Raw genomic sequence first — 24381 nt, 5'->3', positions numbered from 1 at the left:
TGCGAATCACTGGATTGCAGTATATGTACTGTATACGATATTATAATATAAAAAGCTACTCCTGATCAATAAATAAGCCAATAAATACCCATTTATTTGGAGGGGGCTGAAAACAATTTAGGGGGCTAAATAGGCCTAACAACACCCCTGCTGCTGACGAAGCTCTGAAGGGGGCTTGTATGTGTGATCTAAGTGGTTTTAAACACAATATGATTGTTGGTTCTGGACGTGGCCATTCCAGCAGGAAGAGGATTTTTACATACTACAGTTTCTAGAGTGTATAGAGAGCGGTGTGATAAATAAAATCATCCAGTCAGAGGCAGTTGCGTTGCTGATCAGATTGGCCAGGCTCAGCTAACAGGAAGGTCAGAAGTTCAGAAATAACAAAATAATTCAGTATAGTAGTGATATGCAGAAGGACTTATCTGAATGTACAACTCTTCAACCCTTGAAGGTGTTCTGGAGGAAAAAGGTGGTCCTGTTTGGCTCTGCATGGGATACCTAATGAAGAATAGATGGCAATAGCATAGAAATTATACATCGGTATAAATCAAATGCGTCATTTTAGGTTTTGGATGCATTCATTTTTTTTACATTGAATCTGGGCTGGGGTGGGTGCGTCTCAGATTAGGCACCAGTAAATGTCGCTGTAAAACCTAAAATTACTTTGCAGTATTTGTGTGAATATTCTGAAGCATAATACCATTGTTTTCTACAAATTCATTAATCTTAATTAATGTTTATTTTGGCACAAATGTGGTAATTCTGCCCTGAATTACTTATGAAGAGTTGTTAGAGCTTCATACTGTATGGTGGTTAAATATTTGTGAGCAAAGCACTCAGCTGCTGCTGGATGTGGCCTGTGGGCCTGGCTGCCAGCCCTCTGCTGTCTGTCTCTGTGTTGTTTAAGAGATGAGTCACCTTGCCCGGCTTCTCCTCTCGCTCTGTAAACACACGCACACATACAGCTTTCAGCCTTACCAGGCCAGCCACCCACTACTTGTGGCATGAGCTTCATGATGACACGTTGCCAGGCAACCCTTGAAGGCAAACAGAATCCCTCTTTGTGTGTAGTGGTGCTTCCCAACTTGTACTCCCCTTTTTTGGGCTCCTACAGCTCCTTCCCATTTTCCCCTTCCCTGGACTCCTGCAGCTCATTCCTATGTTCCCCTTCCCTGGGCTCCTGCAGCTCCTTCCCATGTTCCCCTTCCCTGGGCTCCTGCAGCTCCTTCCCATGTTCCCCTTCCCTGGGCTCCTGCAGCTCCTTCCCATGTTCCCCTTCCCTGGACTCCTGCAGCTCCTTCCTATGTTCCCCTTCCCTGGAGTCCTGCAGCTCCTTCCTATGTTCCCCTTCCCTGGACACCTGCGGGAGAACATTTTAAAACAAATTTGAGGAAGCACTTCTTTACACAGGGTGTAGTTAGAGTATGGACTAGTCTTCCTGCTAGTCTAGCAGAAGCTAAAACCCTGGGTTCCTTTAAATCAGAGCTAGATAAGATTTTAACAACTCTGAGCTATTAGTTAAGTTCTCCCCAAATGAGCTTGATGGGCCAAATGGCCCCCTCTCGTTTGTAAATTTCTTATGTTCTTATGCAGCTCCTTCCCAGATAAGGGAGCTGCATATGTGACCTGAGCAACTACCCGGGGCAGGTAGATGTCTGGGAACTGTGGCATCTCCTTGTATTGTTTCTATCATGCAACACTGACCTTCTGAAGCAGTCTTATAATTTCCATGCTTCCAGGAGGACACAGCATTTGAGAAGATATAAAAGCTGCTGGACACATCCAGCAGTTGGATGAGCTTCTGAAAATTCCTAACCTGGAACAGCAACTGATGTTCCAAAACAGAGAGGGGTACAGCTTCATACTATTAAACACCAATCAGAGTGCTTTTTTGGTAGAGATAGATTACCTTACTGTTCCTAGGGTACCCTTTCATTACATTACAGTTGTGCTTGTTTAGCAGACACTTTTATCCAAAGTGACATACAATTGAGAAAACAGGGTCAGACAGTCCCTGAAGCAATTGTGGATAAGGGCCTTGCTCAAAGACCCAATAGTGAAATCACTATGCCGCTCCTGGGATTTGAACCGGTAGCCTTCCAATGACAGGCACAGCAGATGTAATCATATGAAAGATAAAGTGTTTACAGAATGATTGCTGTCCTATCATAGAAAATGTATTTGCATAGTTAGAGGTACATATGTGATATCTTGCCATAAGGTGCCTTTTCTGAGAAAATTTTGTCTCCTTGCAGTGTTAGTACAGTGGAACCTCAGTTCTTGAACTTAATCTGTTCCAGAAGGCTGTTTGAGAGCTGATCTGGTCGAAAATCAGATCATTTTTTCCCATAAGAAATAATGTAAATTGGATTATTCCGTCCCAGACCCCCAAATGATTGCCTATTTAAACCTGTATAAACACATAACTATTGCTAAAACCATAAATAAAAACTTTAAAACTCATAAATACTTCTCCAAAAATTCACCATTCGGTAGTGAGATTAGACACACGAGCACCTTTATAATACTTTGCAATTATTTTCTTTTTTAAGCTCAGTCGTGGGTCTCCCAGCGTTCCGTTTTGGTTTGCTGATTGCTATTACTAACCTTCTTAGGACACATGGTATCTTATAACAAAATAAAAGCAACAAAAGCTAAAAAAAAAAGCATGAGAATATTCACAGCACAATTCAGTGGAGATGTTCACTACGTGGGCATTATCGGTAGACTGACTCACGCACTCTTCGTTTATGCGTAAAAAGACACGTACTTTGTCAGACAGGTTTTATCATGAAAGGTTAGTTAGTCAAGAACCAAAAAATACATTTGACAATAAGACATTTTTTTTTGCCAAACGTTATGGTTGAGAACCGTATTGTATGAGATGTGAGATTTTCGAGAATAGATTTAAATGGGTGGAGTAGTTTGCTATGTCAGCACAATCCAGCAGCTAATTCTTTAAAAGCATAGCACTCTTAAAGAGAACAGGGTAGCAACTTATTACTCCAACAAGTCGAGTATTAAATAAATCTGGCATTATCTACTGAAAGTCTCTTGCTATAATGTCAAAACTTTAGGCAGAAATTAAATTACTTTCAGGAATCCTTGTACTTCGCCTATATTATAGTACAGATGGTGTACAATAAGAATGACTAAGTTATTGTGGGGTCAGTGTGAAATGCAGTCCTCTCACATGGGATGGACATTGGATATGGTGTTCTGTTCTCCTGGGCCTCCAGCTTGATGCTGAGTACAGCCACTCCATAGATCAGGGTTATTCAACTCATGGTCCTCGAGGTCCGATCAGAATCAGTAATTATTAAACTAACTACCTGGGAGAACTGAAAACAAGGCCTGGATTTGGAATCGAGGTCCAGATTTGAAGAACCCTGATCTATGGCAGGGTTCTTCAACTCTGGACCTCGAATTACTGATCCTGATTGGTCAGAGGCTTCACACAGGTAAAGGAAGGCTGGAAAACCAGCAGTGCTCGGACCTCGAGGACCGTGAGTTGAATAACCCTGCCATAGATGGACGTCTGGGGGATTTGTGTTTGAGAGGGTGAGGGTTGCGGGTAAGATGGGGGCAGATGTGTAAGATGGAGGAGGGGGAGAGAGTGTAGGTGCAGGAGCAGAAGAAGGTGAGAGAGGGGAAAATGGGGGGGATAGAATGGGTGGGCGAATGAAGGTGAGGGGGAGTACAAGTGCGTGGATATGGGGGGGGGGGGAGTGGGCGAGTTCAGTGCGTGCCTGTTTGCCAGTGATGGTGTTCATTGCTTTGGATCTCATTAGTAAATTTTTTATTATTATTTTTTAAACTCCTGTCCCAGAGTTGTGGCAATATTGCAATAACTTACGATGGTGTGATTGTCTACCACAGAGCTGAAGCAGAACAGCAACTGTGACTGAAAAGTCCCTGATTCCAGAAGGCAGTACCTGAGTCCACTCAGTTTGCTTTTGCTACTCTTTCTGAACCTGCAGCTGTGTGTCCAAATGTCTTGATCCTGCAGGACTTGCTGATGAGAGTCGACAGTTGGCGACAGTTCAGCATAATATACCGTAGCAACTCCGTAGCTCTCTAGACCGTTATCCTTTTAAAAGTAGTTTGGAGACCACGGCCTTAAGTACAAGCTGGCAATGCTGCCTATGATCGTCACACTGTAATCAGGCGAGTGCGATGTGCACTCAAAGACAGCGCCCACTGCTGGCAGGAAAAGGAGGTTGTCAGCTCATCCTGGACCTTCTGCTTCCTGAACTCCACCTTAAGTCACCAAGCTGCACTCTGTGGTCTAAGGCTCAACTTCATACCTGTGTAGCATAGGTGTGCTTGCCTTACTGCCACTACGGGAAAAGAAACATTACTCATTCTGCAAATTAATGGTACTCCGGCAAATTTAATTTTACCTGCTTTAGACCTTGTTATATGTGTAGTATTCTAAACATTTCATATTTGTTGTCTTTGTGTGGTGACCCACGTAACCCAGTTATTTGGTGTCAGTCATCTTGTGCCTTTTGCGTGAAGATTCCATACCATTGCTATTGAGAGGAGTATGTGAGGTTAAGATTTCCTCCAAGTCATATGGACATGCTTTGGCTTTGTGATGTACCTGTTTATAGACCTTACATGCACAGTAGTACATAATTTCTTCCAATTTCTCTAAATTTGCTAATGCGCTCTGATTGTCAAAGATTGTAATTCACCAGGAGACCCAGGTTGCCTTTCCTAAACTGTGCTCCTCCTTCCAGATGTTGCTGAGCACGGTTCCACACCTGCGCAGATGTGTCGGAGAACCTATAGAGACTGCTTGAGAAGTGTGTGTGAAACCTGAAGATCCTGAGCATTGGGCTGTTCCGTACTGTGAAGCACTGAAGGCATTCTTCCTCCCTGCCTCCAGGGGGCAAAGGCTATTGGAACAATGCCGAGTCTCCTGCGCTCCAAGTTGGACCACGGTCAGGGACGGTCCTAATCGGCATCTCCCTGTCAAGATGGGTGACGGGAGCTGGGAATGCTTGAGCCCAGCCGAGTTCAACCAGCTGCAGCAGTACAGCGAATGTGAGTTGTGGGTGAAACTGCTCTCTGCGTTGCTCTCTGTGCCATTCTCTAAACCATCATCGTACCGCTGTCCATGCCACTTTCCATACTGCTCATCTTCCAGCTCTCTATGCCGCTTTCTGTGCTACTCATAATAAGAACATAAGAACATAAGAAATTTACAAACGAGAGGAGGCCATTCGGCCCATCAAGCTCGTTTGGGGAGAACTTAGCTAATAGCTCAGAGTTGTTAAAATCTTATCCAGCTCTGATTTAAAGGAACCCATGGTTTTAGCTTCCACTACACTAGCAGGAAGACTATTCCATACTCTAACTACACGCTGTGTAAAGAAGTGCTTCCTCAAATTTGTTTTAAAATGTTCTCCCGCTAATTTCCACTTATGGCCACGAGTTCTAGTATTTAGACTAATATTGAAATAGTCATTTGGCTGAACAGCATCCAGACCCGTTAGAATCTTATAGACCTGAATCATATCCCCCCTTAGTCTCCTTTGCTCAAGGCTGAACAGATTCAGTTCCGCTAACCTCTCCTCGTAAGACATTCCTCTAAGACCAGGAATCATTCTCGTAGCTCTTCGTTGCACCTTTTCTAAGGCAGCAATGTCCTTCTTGAGGTGTGGTGACCAAACCTGCACACAGTATTCTAGGTGGGGTCTTACCAAGGAATTATATAAGTGTAACATCACCTCCCTTGACTTAAACTCCACACATCTAGAGATATAACCCAACATTCTGTTCGCCTTTTTTATTGCTTCCCCACATTGGCGAGAGTGGGACATGGAAGCATCAACATACATACCGAGATCTTTCTCGTAATCAGCTACCTTTATTTCAGTGGAACCCATAAAATATCTGTACTGTATATTTCTGCTCCCTGCATGGATTACCTTACATTTATCTGTGTTAAATTTCATCTGCCAAGTATCAGCCCATTCGCTAATTAAATCCAGATCCCGTTGAAGCCTCTCTGCTGCTAGATTAGTATCTGCTACCCCGCCCACCTTAGTGCCGCTCTCCATGCCACTCCTTATTCCGCTCTCCATGCCGCTCCTTATACTGCTTTCTGTGCCACTGACCATACCACTCTCTAGACCGCTCCTTATACCGCTCTCTATGCCGCTCCTTATACCGCTCTCCATGCCGCTCCTTATACCGCTCTCCATGCCGCTCCTTATACCATTCTCCATGCCACTGACCATACCACTCTCTAGACCGCTCTTTATACCGCTCTTCATGCCACTCCTTATACTGCTCTCCCTGCCGCTCCTTATACTGTACTGCTCTCCCTGCCGCTTCTTATACCGCTCTCCCTGCCACTCCTTATACCGCTCTCCCTGCCGCTCCTTATACCGCTCTCTATGCCGCTCCTTATACCGCTCTCTATGCCGCTCCTTATACTGCTCTCCCTGCTGCTCCTTATACTGCTCTCCATTCTGCCCTCTGTGCCACTCATCGTACCGCTGTCCCTGCTGCTCTCCATGTCAATCAACATACCACTCTCCATACCACTCATCATGTCATTCTCCATGCCATTTATGATACCGCTCACCGTACCGCTATACATTATGCTTTCCATGCCACTTCATACTACTCAGGAAATTATACTTTGCTCTAGTGTTACGCCTGATACCGCTACTAAAAAGATACCTGACTGGAATGCTCCAAGAAAGTCAGCGTGGGGTTCTTTGGTTTGTAGTTTTTGATCAAGGTCTCTGAAGATCAGTAACCATGAATGGGACCTAATTTCCTAGATTTTTTCCATGAATGTTATGCACTGCAGTTATTGTGCAGATATAGTGGATATAAAAAGTGTACACACCCCGTTCCAGTACAGCAAGTCAGAAAGCCATTTAACAATACCAGGGACCCATTTCAAAAAGCAAGATTTTTTGCTTACCTAGAGAAGTTGTCGAATTTAATTTACCCCAGTTTAAATGGCCTTCATCTTCGTTCAGTTATATTTAGCCCAGACTACCTTAAATCCAACAAGTCAATAAAAAAAAAAACCTGCTTACTGAAACTGTCCCCAGTTCTAGCCTGGGTGGTTGTTAGCCATTGGTAGCAATATCAGTTGAAAACAACATATTATGCAGTATTTTGCACACAATTTAATGAGCCACAAATAAGAAATGTGCTAATAAGCAATATAAAACTACAGCTTTAACTTCTCTTGATAAAGGGTGCAGCCATCTTGGATTCTGAGCTTGGGGTTACATCGAGTCCTCCGACTTCGGAATTCTGATTTGAGTGGGTGTTCCAGTTTAAATTTCCGACTAGGAACTCAGAATTTATGAGTTACAAGTTCAAATGGAACGCAGCATCAGTCCGAAGAAGGGTACAAAAAATTCCATGGCATTAGATATATCATGGAACACAGTGAAGACAGTCACCAAGAAGTGGAGAAAATAAGGGACAACAGTGATGGTACCAAGAACTGGACGTCCTTCCAAAATTGATGAGAAGACAAAATGATAACTGGTCAGGGAGGCTGAGTCAAGAGGCACCAAAGGAGCTGCAGGAATTTCTGGCAAGAACTGGTTGTGTACTACATGTGACAATAATCTTCTGTATCCTCCATGTCTGGATTATGGGGTAGGGTCAGAAGATGGAAGCCTTTTGTTGCAAAGAAAAATATCCAAGCACGGCTAAATTTCACAAAAAATGCATCAAATCTCCCAGAACCATGTGGGAAAATGTGTTATGGGCTAATGTTACCAAGGATGAACTTTTTGGCCACAATTCCAAAAGTTTTATATTTGGCACAAAAACAATCACCAAAAGAACACCATACCCACGGTGAAGCATGGTGGTGGCAGCATCACGCTTTGGGGCTGTTTTTCTTCAGATGGAACTGGACATGCTCATAGACTTGCACACTTATGCAACCAGCTTACTGTATGTTTATTTAATATTTATTTAACAGTTTTGTTTTTTCAATTGAATTGTACAGGTTTTAGGTCGCATTAAATGTGGGAAAAGCTTTAAAATGATTTATCATGGTCTCATTTTTTTACATCACAAAAACCTGGCTTTTTAAAAGGGATGTGTACACTTTATATATCCACTGTATTTTATCTATCATCATTTAAGCCTCAATGATTTTGGTATCATCGCCCAGTATTTTTCTTAAACATCTTTAATCTTGCCCCTCATATCTGTTTTTTCTTTCCTGTTTTAAGTTGTCATTCCACATCCTTATGTTCCAGCAGTTAAGTAGCACCATATCCAAATTAGTCAATGAAAAGGTTAAGAAATTTGACCAGTTTTGATTTGGTTTGTGATAATTTAGAAGCCTTCAGTACTTCCTTTGTAACTTTGTAATTTTCTTTCATTTGCCCTGTTCTGTGACGTGTATAATGACCTTATCTGAACATTTTCTGTTTTGATTTCTGTTGTTTGCATCGTACTGTTTCATGGCTGTAATATCTCTTATATGGAATGTGAGGAGTCAGTATCTGATTACTACCACAGGGTCATGCTATTAGAGACATGCCCAAAAATGGCTTCCAAAGTCATTTAGCTTATCGACATTATATGCAGTTAGAATGATGATAACTTACTCGGGCTTGCCGTTCTTCCTGTTTTAGTGTTTTCTATTTTAGTGTACTGCTCCTCGCTCCTTAAAGCTTTCTTCACATTTATTGTTAATTTATTGCAGGCAGTATTTTGAACTAGCTGTGACCATTTTATACTTCTAATTTTAGCAGAACAAGATGTTTTCATTTTCTTTTTTTCTGCAATTCTCTGGTCATTTTACCTTGCAAGCTGCCTAGAACACATTTTGGTGATACTGTAATGCTTGCATATCAGCTTTTTTTGCAAATATGTTGCACTGTTCATTTTTAAGTGCATTTCCAAATTAAAAAAGACCGAGGGAATGTTTTGTTAACTTGCTCCTATGAACCTTCTGGAGTGGAGCAATGAATCATTTTTTCTAGAAGTTCCCTGCTTCAGAGTGGAGCTCCCTCATAGTTTCCTTCCAAGCTGTTGATGTCCTGTTAGCTCAGTGGCAGCCTGTCTCACCCACTGTGGATGCGGCCTGTGCATCCAGCTCCGCTTGTGAAAGCCAAAGGCCTGTTTGTTTTGACACGTCCCTGTTAATGATTAGAGGTCGCTAATGGTCTTCACTGTATGGCTCTGCTTACTGGGATGAAAGGCGTCTCACATATACAGTCAGGCGCAGTCTCTGGAGAATGGTGTCAGTCACATATACAGTCAGGCGCAGTCTCTGGAGAATGGTGTCAGTCACATACACAGTCAGGCGCAGTCTCTGGAGAATGGTGTCAGTCACATATACAGTCAGGCGCAGTCTCTGGAGAATGGTGTCAGTCACATATACAGTCAGGCGCAGTCTCTGGAGAATGGTGTCAGTCACATACACAGTCAGGCGCAGTCTCTGGAGAATGGTGTCAGTCACATATACAGTCAGGCGCAGTCTCTGGAGAATGGTGTCAGTCACATATACAGTCAGGCGCAGTCTCTGGAGAATGGTGTCAGTCACATATACAGTCAGGCGCAGTCTCTGGAGAATGGTGTCAGTCACATACACAGTCAGGCGCAGTCTCTGGAGAATGGTGTCAGTCACATATACAGTCAGGCGCAGTCTCTGGAGAATGGTGTCAGTCACATACAGTCAGGCGCAGTCTCTGGAGAATGGTGTCAGTCACATATACAGCCAGGCGCAGTCTCTGGAGAATGGTGTCAGTCACATACACAGTCAGGCGCAGTCTCTGGAGAATGGTGTCAGTCACATATACAGTCAGGCGCAGTCTCTGGAGAATGGTGTCAGTCACATATACAGTCAGGCGCAGTCTCTGGAGAATGGTGTCAGTCACATATACAGTCAGGCGCAGTCTCTGGAGAATGGTGTCAGTCACATATACAGTCAGGCGCAGTCTCTGGAGAATGGTGTCAGTCACATACACAGTCAGGCGCAGTCTCTGGAGAATGGTGTCAGTCACATACACAGTCAGGCGCAGTCTCTGGAGAATGGTGTCAGTCACATACACAGTCAGGCGCAGTCTCTGGAGAATGGTGTCAGTCACATACACAGTCAGGCGCAGTCTCTGGAGAATGGTGTCAGTCACATATACAGTCAGGCGCAATCTCTGGAGAATGGTGTCAGTCACATATACAATCAGGCGCAGTCTCTGGAGAATGGTGTCAGTCACATATACAATCAGGCGCAATCTCTGGAGAATGGTGTCAGTCACATACACAGTCAGGCGCAGTCTCTGGAGAATGGTGTCAGTCACATATACAGTCAGGCGCAATCTCTGGAGAATGGTGTCAGTCACATACAGTCAGGCGCAGTCTCTGGAGAATGGTGTCAGTCACATATACAGCCAGGCGCAGTCTCTGGAGAATGGTGTCAGTCACATACACAGTCAGGCGCAGTCTCTGGAGAATGGTGTCAGTCACATATACAGTCAGGCGCAGTCTCTGGAGAATGGTGTCAGTCACATATACAGTCAGGCGCAGTCTCTGGAGAATGGTGTCAGTCACATATACAGTCAGGCGCAGTCTCTGGAGAATGGTGTCAGTCACATATACAGTCAGGCGCAGTCTCTGGAGAATGGTGTCAGTCACATACACAGTCAGGCGCAGTCTCTGGAGAATGGTGTCAGTCACATACACAGTCAGGCGCAGTCTCTGGAGAATGGTGTCAGTCACATACACAGTCAGGCACAGTCTCTGGAGAATGGTGTCAGTCACATACACAGTCAGGCGCAGTCTCTGGAGAATGGTGTCAGTCACATATACAGTCAGGCGCAATCTCTGGAGAATGGTGTCAGTCACATATACAATCAGGCGCAGTCTCTGGAGAATGGTGTCAGTCACATATACAGTCAGGCGCAATCTCTGGAGAATGGTGTCAGTCACATACACAGTCAGGCGCAGTCTCTGGAGAATGGTGTCAGTCACATATACAGTCAGGCGCAGTCTCTGGAGAATGCCAGTATGTGCTGATGGACAAAATGTCGCTTCATGAACCATGTATGGTACTTTTAACCCCACAAGATGGTGCTCTCTGTTCAAAAAAGGGCAAAAAGCATGCCTCAAAGCCAACTGAAAACTCTGTCTAGTGGGGTCAAAAAATACAGCAAATGGTTCATGAAGTGTTATTTTGTCCATTACTACCAATATGCCACTCTGATCTATATTTGTATTTTGTGTATGTACTTTGTATAAAGTATTTTACATTGTATCCTAGCATGCTCACGAGCCATGTACATAGCCCTGTTGGTAATTGTTATTGTTAATATTTGTATTCCCGATTGTGGAGTGTGTGTTTGCCCATGTCTTGCATGAACCTTGTCCGATCCTTGCAAGTCTTTAGAGTTGTATAAATGACCCACCATGTGAGTTACCGTATTGTCTGGTGTCTAACCTCCCTGCCTTTCCTCTGTTGTATTTCATTCAGTGCTTGTTGGGTGCCTGTGATAGTTCATGTAAGGGCTACAATTAGTCTGTTCTTCCCCACAAGCAAGTCTCCTAGTCATTTGCCTTTTCCATGATGCCTCTGTCTGCCCGGCACTACAGTGATGTCAGAAGTGGGATGCCAGAAGCAACCCCATTAGCGCTGCTGGAGCAGTCACTCCTTACCACCATTTGGCAAGCCTGCTCCAGCCTGGAAGACCTTGAGGCAGCAGGAAAAAGAGCGACGTTTCTGAAGCTCATCCCCTGGTGCTGTAGAAGAAAAGGGCACCGGGCATTCTACTCCCCAGATAGCCTGCATCAGAGCCACCGGCAGATGAGCAGAGGATGTCTGAACAAGGAAGGTGCCTCCTCATCTGGCTGAAGAGCCCCGGTCATGTGTAGCATGCCCTGATGTCGCCCTTGCCAGCCCTTCAGACCCCTGTCCTGCCACAGTGCCCCCGACCTGTACAGAGTGTCCTCAAGCCATTTGTGCCAGCTCACCGGACCCCTGTCAAAGATGTCAGCGACGAGGGAGGGCAAGAGCTCTCAAAGTGTCCGACAGCTCACTGAGCCGGTGAGGGCTCCCAGCCCACCAACGGCAAGCATAACCACAGCAAGTTGAGGCTGCAGAGGTGATGCTGCTTGCCCATGAGGAGGTGTCCTGTGTTTTGGAGGCCCAGTTGGATCAGGAGTGACGTGGGAAGGACTAGCAGTGGGAGCAGAACAAAGAGCAGTTCTGCAAGGAGCAGGCCACCTGGGAACGCAAGCGTGCTCATGAGGAGGAGGTATGTTGCACATTGGAAGATCAGCTGGCCCAGGAGTGCAGTGAGCTGGCAGAACAACGGCGGTGGCTGCATGACTGCATGGAGCAGGAGAGGCAGGAGCTGGAGCAGATGCGTGGTGAACTGGCCAGTTGGGACCTGGAGTGCAACCTCCAGAAATGTCTGGCTGAGGCAGCAGAGGCAGCATTACATAGCCGAGAGATGGTACTGCTCAGCCAGGAGGACGCATGCCGTGGCTTGGAGGCCCAGAATGGCCCAGAAGCGCTGTGAGCTGCAGGAGGGGGCGGCTTACTTAAATGACTGCCTGGGGATGACTTCTGCTGGGAACACTTTCTGGCTGTGGAGTGCCAGAAGCTGATCGAGTATGCACCCCACTAATCGAGGAGACAGCCTGCTAGGGGTGGTGATGAGAGGCCACCCAGTCCAGAGACTCAGGGAGCAGGAGGGGCAGCAGGTCCCCTCTAACCTGTGTAAAGGAAAGGGTCGGCGGCCAGAGGGCACCTGCGATGCCAGCACCGCTGGGATTTGCGTATCCTAGCATGTTTTGCAAGTTATTTGCATAGCCCTGTTTGTGATTGTTAATACTTGTTGTATTCCGAATTGTGGATTGTGTGTTTGCCCATATCTTGCGTGAACCTTGTCCAACCCTCACATGTCTTTAGCATTTTATAAATTATCCACCATGTGTGAATTCTGCAGAATTTGGTTCGGTGCTCGCTGGGTGCCTTGATAATCCGAGTAAGGATTACAATAAAAGAGCCTGTTCTTCCATATAACATAAGAACATAAGAAATGTATAAACAAGAGAAGGCCATTCAGCCCATCAAGCTCGTTTGGGGAGAACTTACCTAGAGTAATAGCTCAATGTTGTTAAAATCTTATCTACAGGTAGGTCTGATTTAAAGGAATCCAGGGTTTTAGCTTGCGCTACACTAGCAGGAAGACTATTCCATACTCTAACTACACGCTGTGTAAAGAAGTGTTTTCTCAAATTCAGTTTAAAATGTTCTCCCACTAATTTCCACTTATGGCCACGGGTTCTAGTATTTAAACTAATATTGAAATAGCCATTTGGCTGAACAGCATTCAGACCCGTTAGAATCTTATATACCTGGATCATAGTCTCCTTTGCTCGAGGCTAAACAGATTCAGCTCAGCTAACATCTCTTCATAAGACATTCCTCTAAGGCCAGGAATCATTCTTGTAGCCCTACATTGCACCCTTTCCAAGACAGCAATGTCATTTTTAAGGTATGGTGACCAAACCTGCACACAATATTCTAGGTGGGGTCTTACCAAGGAATTATATAAATGTAACTTCACCTCCATTGACTTAAACTCCACACACCTAGAGATATAACCCAACATTCTATTGGCCTTTTTTATTGCTTCCCCACACTGGCGAGAGTGGGACATGGAAGCATCAACATACACACCAAGGTCTTTCTGATAATCAGCTACCTTTATTTCAGTGGAACGCATAAAATATCTGTACTTTATATTTCTGCTCCCTGCATGGATTACCTTACATTTATCTATGTTAAATTTCATCTGCCTGGTATTACCCTAGTCACTAATTAAATCAGGGTCCCGTTGTAGCCTCTGTGCTGCTAGATCATTTGCTGTTTCTGCGGTGCCTCAGTCTGCCCGGCACAACAGAATGAAACCTTTACGTAGCATTCTTTAAGAATTACTATCATTCCAAGGTTGTACAATAATTTCATATTTGTCATGAATCTTTGTCAAATTTACTACCATGTTCTTTTATAGGCCATTCTGTCACTATCGAGTATCTCACAGTGATTTATCCATCCAACCAACTTCCAACGTATGTGGAGCCTATCACAGGCAGTTTATGGTGCAGTGTAAGGCAGCATCCTGTACAGCATGCAAGGCATAAACATGCATACACATGCACATGCTCACACACACCTTTACACTATGGACAATAGAGACAACAAATCACTGCACTGCATGGCTTTAGAGAGGGAGGAACCACAACACAGGGAGAGCAAGCAGGAGCACCAGGGTGCCAGTAGATATTACTGTAGAGCGATGAGAGGGCAAAGAATCCAGACTTTTCTGATGAAATAAGAACCAATTTTCATTCTCTGGGAATCTTAATCACAGCAAGCTGATGCAGCACAGTGGATTAGGGTGCTAGTTGTGTGCCCAGTGTGCTTTACAAAGTGCATGTTCTTCCCTTCTTCAGATTCCACAAAGAACCTAAAAGATGTGCTGGAGGAGTTTCATGGAGATGGTGTTCTTGCCAAATACAACCCCGAGCAGGTAATAGCTTCAAACAGTATACGTTTCATTACCTTCATGGGATGTTACATCATATAGGCACATTGGAGGAACACATCATTGAGTTTTAAGCTGTCCTTGATTAATCAATGGATTTATCTATTCTCTTCACAGTTTGGGAATGGCTTTGGAATCATTAAGCTTGCTAAACTAATAACGAAATCTTACTGTGTAATTGTTCTTCATACAGTCTTTTTCCACATTATTGCCTTAATTAAATCTCATCCAGGGGCTATTGAGCTGCAATCAGAACCTGCAACCATCAATCCTAGCTGTCTTGGGATAATTAATGGTGGAACCATGGTATCACTGTTCATTTGAGAGCTATACTCTGCTCTTTGAAAGGAAGAGATGAAGCTATAGGATTCTTCTCACAATGCTTCTGAAGTATTGCCGATAAAGATTCAAAGTTCAAGGATTTTAAGAGTCCAAGAGTTCCTCTGTTGGCCTCACAATGTTTATGATAGGATTTTAATTCAAGCTATGCAGCAGCCCCTAACAGAGACAACCTCCTCTCCTTGCCCAGTACAGTATAACCCCCTTCTCCTCCTTTATGCCTCACCGGCAAACAGATGCAAGATGTTCTCAACCAAGTAAGCCGCTGGTGGATGCATGCCCTGTGAGTTTGTGTTTGCAGGTCGCATGTCCTCATAGAACCTCAGCGTTTCTCTCATTGCCACTGTGGAGAATAATGGCTTCACTGAGCCATCAGCTGCTGGCTAATCATTTCCCCAGCCCTAACCCTATCTATCCAATGTCTCCTTGTCGTTAGCCATGTGTTTCTCCAGTCTGTTCAACCAACTACCCATTTTGCAGCCTGGTGGCCAATGTTGGAGGAATATTGGAAGAACATTGCTCGCCAATGAAACTTTCTATTTGGACATGCTTACCTGACACTTAATTCTTTCAATATACATCCTCACGTTCATGATGTTGTATGCATACAGCCAGCATTTTCATTGCAATCTATAGCCTGTTAATGCTGCAGTGATAGATTTGCTTAAATGAAGCTTTTAATGACCGAAGTGTTCCAACTACCACTGAAAATGTATATTCTGTCTGTTCCTATAAAACATTTTGGTTGCTGTCGCAATGTTAAAACACACCACAGAGCCATTTTCTCAGGTATTTATATTTAAATAAAACAGTAGGATGCTACTTCAGACATGACATTCTTGACCTCCAGACTCCACAATGAGGTGCATTGTTTCACATATACTTTTATTTCACCATAAATCTCCCAGCAGCCTCTGCCCTTCATGTCCCACCTCTGCCTGCCCCCCTCCCCCCACAGCCCATCGACTATGAAGGCTTCCAGCTCTTCATGGCCACGTACCTTGAGAATGACATCCCTGAGGAATTGTGCCGGCACCTCTTCACTTCCTTCAAGAGCAAGACAGGAACAGCCCCATTTGAGGCTCCTCCTGCACGGGTCCTGGGTGAGTGACTGCTCCTCGGCACCTCCTACTGGCATCCTGTGGAAGTCTTTACATATGTAGAGAGGTGATGGAGCTTCCCTGTACTATGAAGGATTCTTGTTTTTTCCATATGATTTGTGTGCATGTTATTCATTAGCCTTCCTTTGTCCCAATATTCGCCCATCATTAAGGGCCTGAGAGGTGTTCCATGAAGCAGGAATTCTCATTAACTGGGTTACCTTAAGCTAGAAGTCATGATCGAGCCAATAAGTGTTTAGGTAAGGAGCACTCCTATCTGACAGTCAGGTCTTCCAGCTTAAGTTAACCCAGCTAACTGAGAAATCCTGCTTTGTGGAACACCCCTCTGATGTGTGAAGATATGTCAACACAAATCGTGTGTAAGAGTTGTAAAATGTTCAAACTTATGTCTTCTTCCGTACCTGTATGTTTGTATGCAGCCTTTTCACCAAGAAACTTTGCTGGGTTTCTACTCCAGCTGTCAACCCTAATAACTCAATGTAATATAGGGTCCAAATAAAGTAGCAATAGAAAGTGAGGAAGTTCAATGTGTAATGCGACTGGTCTCCACTACTGGTCCAGGGCAACGGATCTGTTTTGGGATGTTTTTGGGATGACACATCTCACATAGTCACCAGAGAGACGCCTGGCACAAAACAGCTTTTGTTTTGTTTTATCCTAAAACAATAAGGATACAGCTTGCCCAAGCAGAGGAATTTCCCATCCCAGAGGATTATGCGCCAAGGCACTGCACTCTGTCACATAGGATATGTCGGTTTTAAAACCGCATCATCCAGGACAAAAAACTGTTGTCTGTTCAGTCTGTGGCTCCATCTAGTGCTGAACTGGCAATAAACATGGTGGTTTCCATTTTTTATTTTATTAAATCATTTTATTGCAAGAATCTGTTATGTTCAGCTTTGTCCATTTGCAACAGAATATTTAATAACATAATATGTATTCATAATATGTATGCATATTACTTTTTTCTTATAAAAACAGGAATTTTTCAGGGTGTTTATTGTCCTCTGACTGAATTATCCTTGCATAATACCAGAATGGTCTTTCATTTTTATATTTGATACCACATCCACAAAGTCCCACTGGAGAACGTGTCTCTGTATTATTGCTCCTGCCCATTAACTCGCAATCAATGAAAAATTTATGATGTTCTCTGCTCATTCCTTTTATTACTGCAACATGTCATTTGTTCTGTGTCACAGGGTCAGGCACCTTATGGTATTTTTTTTTGTTGCTTCCATTGTTACAGGTTTTTACAGTCCCCTAGAATCAGGCTTCACTCAGCTTGATGAAAAAAGGTTCCTTTAGTTTAAAATTTTTAAAACTAAAAATAAAAAAAGATGAAACAGGACACCAAAGAAGCCTGCCTATTAAGCACCCCCCCACTCATCCCCCGCCCCTCAGCTAATTTTCTATAATGGCATTAGCTCTTGTCTGCCCATGTTCATCTCCTCAGTAACTGTGTTCCTCACCCCATTCTTCATATCTAAACAATTTGATTGCAGAGTCCAAGACGATCGATGCTGGCATCTCCATACAGACTGAAGTGGCCTGCGCTGCTGTTACAGGTACACAAAAAGCTGTTCCATGATCTGCATCATCCTAATGGACATTTTACCCTACAGTGAAAACTAAATGAGATTTCCAGTTAACTGCAGCCTCCTGTCGTTTCTTTCTTTCCTCCCTGTTCAGGAATGAATGGAAAGAGCATTCTAGCTGCCATGGGCCGTCACGTGTCTGAACAGGCAGCTATCGTGGCAATGGGTCCAGCACCTGCCACCTCCCAACCCTGTGGCACAGACGCCCCCTTCTGGTCACCCAGCTGCCGAAACAAATCCCCAGGGGCTGAGAAAAACATCCCAACGGCTTCTAAGTTCAATGGCACCACATCCCTCCTGATGCCAGGTGAGACAGCAGTGAAGCATACTCTCAGTGATGGCTAAATGAAGTTTCCTGAACCATTTGCTATATTTTTTGACCCCACTAGATGGTGCTCTTGGCTTGCTTTGGGGCATGCTTTGAGCCCTTTTTTTGAACAGAGAGCACAATCTAGCTGGGTCAGAAAATACAGCAAGTACTGTAGTTCATGAAACTTCATTTGGCTATCACTACATGCTGCATTAAAAATGCCAGTTATAGTAGCTGTACACTGACACTGAAAAAGGCCTTCAGAATGTTTTGACTGTCCACCCGTATGTATGCAGTTACTGTAATTTTCACATTGTGTTTTCTTCCATACTGAGCATAGCTGAACTAAAATATTTGGTCACAAGATAAAATGGATTCTATGAGACCTGGGCCGGTATGCATAAAACTTCTCAGAGTAAAATTTCACTCTTAAATGCGTCACAATTCTAAGAGTGACGTGATTTTGCTCCTACTTAAGAATTAGTGGCATAAACATTCTTAAGTGTTAAGACTTGGTCTCAGCTCCTAAATGATATAAGAGAGCTGGAGAGGACTCCTAAACCAGTTAGGAGTTGCACGATGGCAGCAGCACTACGCGCACAAAGATGGAGACCGCGCACTATCCGTGAAAGAAAGGGCGTACTGCAGACGTACGACAATAATGAATTGATAAAAAGGTACAGGCTCGATCATGAAGGCGTTCTTTTTGTTACCAACCTAATCAGGAACCGGATACAATCTCCTACGTCACCTAAAAATGCACTTACAGTTGAACTGAAGGTGATAATGATGCTACGTTTTTGGCAACTGGAAAAATATAATAATAATAATTATTATTATTATTATTATCATCATCATCTATTATAGCGAGGGTCATAAGAGCAATATAAGTAATGACACAAACCTGTACCTTGCATGCTTGCTTTATAAACTGTGATTTCCTTTCGCGAGTTTGATAAATCATTATACCACCTTTTTTCACATTCCGCTGCTGAACGCCTTGTCCGAGGTGTCACAGCACTTACGGAGCTTGCAATAGCCCCATAAGCTTTTTTTGTCCGTGTTTGTAACAGCTGGGCCAAACTTTCCTCGCACTACCGCCTTCCATTTAAGCACCAACTGTGCCAAAAGAACCGTTTTGTTTGTCGTCCAGTTTGATTTTCTTTTAGAATTCAATGTCTTGCTATGAGTTTTGCGTTTGACCCATAATTTATACAACATGTGCATCTATTAGTGGAAATTGATTGGTGGTGTGCTAGGCAGATTTTCGTACAACTAATTAAAGGTATGATCACAGAAAGGTATGTTGTATAAAGCTGTACATTAACGGTTTAACGTCACTAATATGTTCACCGTGCAGCTTCTCTATTGGTTGAACTCGGTATTTGGGGCGGGATTTTATTTGTAGTCCTCATTTCACGACACTTAAATGCTGGCTCTGTCAGCACTTAGGAATTGGGCTTAGACTTTGCTGAAAGTTACTTTTAGCAGCTTTATACAATGCTCTTAGGTCCTACTTTTTGCTAAGTTTTTTTTTACTCTTAAGTCTAAGTGTACGACCATTCTTAAGACCATTCTTAGGAAGTTTTATGCATACCGGCCCTGATTTAGGTCATAACTCAATTTTGATTAGAGATGGTGTGGCAGCGTAGCTCGCTGTGTTTGGGAGTTTCCAAATGTTACTGTAGAGTCGTACAGCCAACCATGGTCAAGCTCCCGCTGTGTTCCTGTTGCTTATGTGCATATACTGTACCAGTAGTCCTCTAGTGTGTTTTCACCCACAGAACAGAGCCAGACGGAAAAGCCCCCGTCCCAGAGCGGGAGCCCGTCGTCACAAAAGGACACCACTGTGTCCGCACCCCAGGTGGTCTTCCTGAAGGACATTGTGTGCTACCTGTCCTTGCTGGAGAGAGGGACACCAGAAGACAAACTGGAGTGTATGTCATGGGGGGGTTACTGGGTAGGGTTAGCCCTGTTAAGCTCACCTCTGTGTGTCTAATGCCTTGAGGTCGAAAGTTCAAGTCCAGAAAGTAAAAATCCAGACCAATATTTTGTTCCAACCAACCAGTTGAGTACTCTGTGAATGTGACTCTTTATACTCAACTTGCTGGTTGAAACAGCATTTTGGTATGGATTTTTGCTTTCTTTGTCTTAGGGCTCTGTTTACCAGATGATAACACTGTCATAACACACCAACATCTCCCTTGCCAAGTAAATACTGGGCAGGTCCATTTGAGGCTGCTGGTCAATGCTGTTGCCTGATGTGATAGACTAATGTCTCCTTCTCTATCCCCTCTGCCAGTCATGTTCCGGCTCTACGACACGGACGGCAATGGTCTGCTTGACAGCTCAGTGAGTAGAGGCTCGGCCCTTGGAAAGCCAGACAGTGCCTGATTTACGTCTCTGGAAAAAAATAAAGATTGTACTTTCGGGATTCATATTTTAATGGCGTCGTTACAATGTGGTCGCAGTGTCATGCCAACATTATGTGATCAATGTTTGGTCCATGATGTCCAAGAGGTTATTAGATGCAGTGATGCCAGCCTGTTATAGGAGGCAGATGTTTCATAGATTCATAATACTCTGGGGAACAATGGAGATGGGACGTTGATGAGGTCATTAGCAGACATGATGTCATGGCCTTGGAGAAACCTTCTGGAGCATACAGTCTGATAATAAGGCCATCTAGCAATACCCTCTGGCTTGTCAAAGAGGTGTCTGATAGGCGCCCTGCCTGCACAGGAGCTGGATCGCATCATCAACCAGATGGTCCATGTGGCAGAATACCTGGAGTGGGACTCCACTGAGCTGCGGCCGGTGAGGAAATTCCTGGTGTCTGTGTCAGTGTGTTTGTCTCTGTCTCTGGGTGTGTGTGTCACTGTATATGCCTGTGTGTTTGGTGTGCGTGTGTGTGTGTCTGTCTGTCTGTAGGTGTCTGTCTGTGTCACTGTGTTTGTCTCTGTCTCTGGGTGTGTGTGCGTGTATGTGTGTGTGTCACTGTGTATGCCTGTGTGTCTGGTGTGCGTGTGTGTGTCTGTCTGTGGGTGTCTGTCTGTGTCTGTGTGTTTGTCTGTAGGCGTGTGTCTGTGCATGTCACTGTGTATTCCTGTGTGTCTGGTGTGTGTGTCTGTCTGTCTGTCTGTAGGTGTCTGTGTGTGTCTGTGTGTGTGTGTCTGTCTGTGTCACTGTGTATGCCTGTGTGTTTGGTGTGTGTGTGTCTGTCTGTGGGTGTCTGTGTGTGTCTGGTGTGTATCTCTGTGTGAGCGTCTGTGTGTGTCTGTGGGTGTCTATGCATGTGTCTGTGTCTATGTTTATGTGTGGTGTGTGTCTGTCTTTCTGTGTGTGTCTATCTGGTGTATGTGCATGTGTCTGTGTGTGTCTGTGTTTCTGTGTGGTGTCTCTGTGTGGTGTCGATGTAATGTCTGTCTTTGTGTGCCTTTGTGTCTGTCTCTTTCTGTGTCCGTCTGTGTGTGTGTGTGTGTGTTTGCAAAGATCACATTTGAGGACCAGATTGTCCCCAAAGTGTAGTAAAACCTGAAATTTCCCTACTTTTGGGGACATCTTTTGAGGTCCCCATTTGGATAACCTCAGTTTTATAAAAATCTGTGAATGCAATCAAAAAAGTAAAAATACCGAAAGTCTTGTATTTAGGTTGGTTACTTATGGTTAAGGTTAGGGATGGGTAGGGGTTAAGGGTGTCGTGAATGGGATTAGGGTTTTTCCTATAGAAATGAATGGGACCGTCCCCATTTAGATAGGAAGACCAACTTGTATGTGTGTGTGTTTGTGTATGTCAGATTCCTTTTAAGTAAGAATTATTAGTTTATCTCCTAAGCCATTTCCTACATGTCCTTTGATCAGAATTTGCTTTGTATCTGTGCAAGGAGAGGAAACAAGTTTGCATAAATGCTGGAATCCCAAACGTCTAGTCTTTGTCTCTCTGTAGATCCTGAAGGAAATGATGGAGGAGATTGACTACGACCATGATGGGACCGTGACGCTGGAGGAGTGGATCAGAGGAGGCATGACCACCATCCCATTGCTGGTGTTGCTTGGAATGGAGACAGTGAGTGGACATTTGGGCTCGGGGCCTTCTCATCGTCTCGAAGAATTATGTGATTCTGATTAGTGACTAATAGTATAGATATATCACTGTCTTTACAGAACATGCAGGAGGATGGTCAGCATGTATGGAGACTCAAGCACTTCAACAAGCCAGCATACTGTAACTACTGCCACACCATGCTGCTGGGGGTGCGCAAGCAGGGCCTCAGCTGCTCCTGTGAGTTGCCCTGGGGAGGGCACTCTTCAGTATCGTTTATAAGCCTGTCCACTGTTCGTTGCTTTGGTTAAAGGCATAAGATAGATAAATCAATGTCATGTAAATGGTGACGCAATATCCAAGCACACTGTATCCAATTCACAGGAAGTGTAAATTTGTTACAACCCGATTCTGTGTTTTAATTTTTTAGAAACCTATGCATGATTTATCATGGGATCGGTATTTTTAAGCTCTACTCAGGACAACCATTGCTGATGAGCACTGTTACACTATGGTGTACATTTTCTCATATTCATATAAATATTATCAATTCCTTAGTATTGACCGTATACACTAATGTGGATACATGCCTTGTAAATAACCCCAACCCCAAAAATATTATACATTTTTGATTTATTATGTGCAGTATGTTCTTCTGTAACACGTGTTTTGAAAATGTAAATTTGCTCAAATGCAATTAATGTATTAGGTAACATTCAGAGTACAGCACAATGTTAAAGCATTATTCCACCCAAGGGTGTTTTCCTGTGAAATTGAATGCAGGATTCCATGCAGCTGCCTGCTTCTTACTCTTCAGGTTAGCCCAGCCTGATAGGAAACACATCCAACCCAGTGGGGAAATGGTTGCTCCTAAGTATTTCCAATAATTAAAAAAATCCAGTGTCTATTACACCAGAATAATTCAGTGGAAGTGGGTATTGGTTTTTTCCATAGTCCTGGAGAGGGCATTACCACACATCCTTAATTACACTCAGTGTCAAAAAAGTAAAAGTTGGTGGAGTGGTGAAAATGAAATGAATCTGCATGCGAAAGGTCATGTGACCGTATCGAATGATTATAATATCGTATCAAACGGAGTTGGCAGTATGGGCACACTGCTGGTCCCATGTCAGTAGGGTGTGGCACCCACCCCCCGGGCCTGGATACATGCAGCGATATGGTGCAGAAGGGAGTTGTACAGCCGTTTTATCCTCTCCTGTTGGCCCCCAGTTGTAACTGGCCTTCGAGATCCTCAGATTGGTACTGGGTCCGAGTTGATGTCCGAGCTGATCCCACACATGTTCGGTTGGGGAAAGATCAGGGGAACTGGCCGGTCGGGGTAGGACCTCAACATGATGCAGGCAGTCCATAGACATACGTGCCATATGTTGACAGGTGTTGTCTTGTTGAAAGACTGTACCAGGGTGGTGTCACAGGAGAGGTAAGACATGCGGATGCAGGATGTCACTGACGTAGCGATGTACCGTCAGGCTCCCACCATGTCACTACCAGAGATGACCTGAAGTCATACCCTATGGCTCCCCACACCATGATGTCATACCCTCTGGCTCCCCACACCATGATGTCATACCCTATGGCTCCCCACACCATGATGTCATACCCTCTGGCTCCCCACACCATGATGTCATACCCTATGGCTCCCCATACCATGATGTCATACCCTATGGCTCCCCACACCATGATGCCAGGAGTAACACCGGTGTGTCTCTCCACAACATTGGCAGATTAGTCCTCTCCCCTTGGCGTCGTCAATGCATGACGGTCATATCGCTGAATGTGGTTTGAAGCCACTCGTCATCAGTCCATGCCTCCTGGTTACAGCACCACTCCTAACGCAGTTGTCTCTGCACTGGTGTTAACAGCAGCCTACGCATGGGACAGTGAACCCGTAGTCCGGCTGATGTCAGTCATCGAAATATGGTGCGGTGTTGTAGAGAGTCCAATACCTGTGTCCGGATGGCTAGTGCAGTTGTTATGGGGTTCTGTAATGGGGTTCTCGCTTGGTGTGGTCTGTCTTGGGCAACCGGAACCTTAACAACGTGTTTGGGTCCCCTCAGGTGCCCATTGGTTCCAACATCGGGCGACTGTGGCTGCATACCCCACATGCCGGACAATTGCATGATACGACCACCCGGCCTCATGCAAACCCACAATGCGACCCCTATCAAACTCTGTCATGTGCTGGTAATGCTGTCTAATGTGTCTACAAGGCATCCTCTGTGTCTGGTGACTAAACGTGCCAGCTTCTTCCAAATTGAATCATTTACACACCCATCGTTGGTCTACACGTGTATCAAATTACAATCAGATCAGACCACCACTTCTGGTACTTAACATTTTTTGTCACTGAGAGTAGTTAAGTATTTCTTCTTATTGTACATTAATAATG

The 24381-nt window shown here is 44.4% G+C and overlaps 1 protein-coding gene across 2 annotated transcripts in view; it reads left to right on the top strand.

Annotated features, from left to right (window-relative positions):
* The window catches only part of LOC111851749 (diacylglycerol kinase beta-like), a 74219-nt gene that overhangs the window by 8852 nt on the left and 40986 nt on the right, over window positions 1-24381 (top strand). The window contains exons 2-12 of one of the 2 annotated variants that reach the window (XM_023826948.2): window positions 4898-5055; window positions 14470-14546; window positions 15137-15157; window positions 15859-16003; window positions 17527-17589; window positions 17714-17926; window positions 19714-19866; window positions 20232-20281; window positions 20672-20746; window positions 21876-21995; window positions 22094-22211. In XM_023826948.2, the coding sequence (XP_023682716.2) occupies window positions 4898-5055; window positions 14470-14546; window positions 15137-15157; window positions 15859-16003; window positions 17527-17589; window positions 17714-17926; window positions 19714-19866; window positions 20232-20281; window positions 20672-20746; window positions 21876-21995; window positions 22094-22211 (1193 nt within the window). The remainder of the gene's footprint in view (window positions 1-4897; window positions 5056-14469; window positions 14547-15136; window positions 15158-15858; window positions 16004-17526; window positions 17590-17713; window positions 17927-19713; window positions 19867-20231; window positions 20282-20671; window positions 20747-21875; window positions 21996-22093; window positions 22212-24381) is intronic. The other variant, XM_072700270.1, reaches the window with a different exon arrangement.

This window comes from Paramormyrops kingsleyae, chromosome 16, assembly GCF_048594095.1.
Source record: "Paramormyrops kingsleyae isolate MSU_618 chromosome 16, PKINGS_0.4, whole genome shotgun sequence".
Classification (NCBI taxonomy): domain Eukaryota; kingdom Metazoa; phylum Chordata; class Actinopteri; order Osteoglossiformes; family Mormyridae; genus Paramormyrops; species Paramormyrops kingsleyae.
Note: the sequence above shows the minus strand (reverse complement) of the source record. Positions and strands in the feature narration are given on the sequence as shown.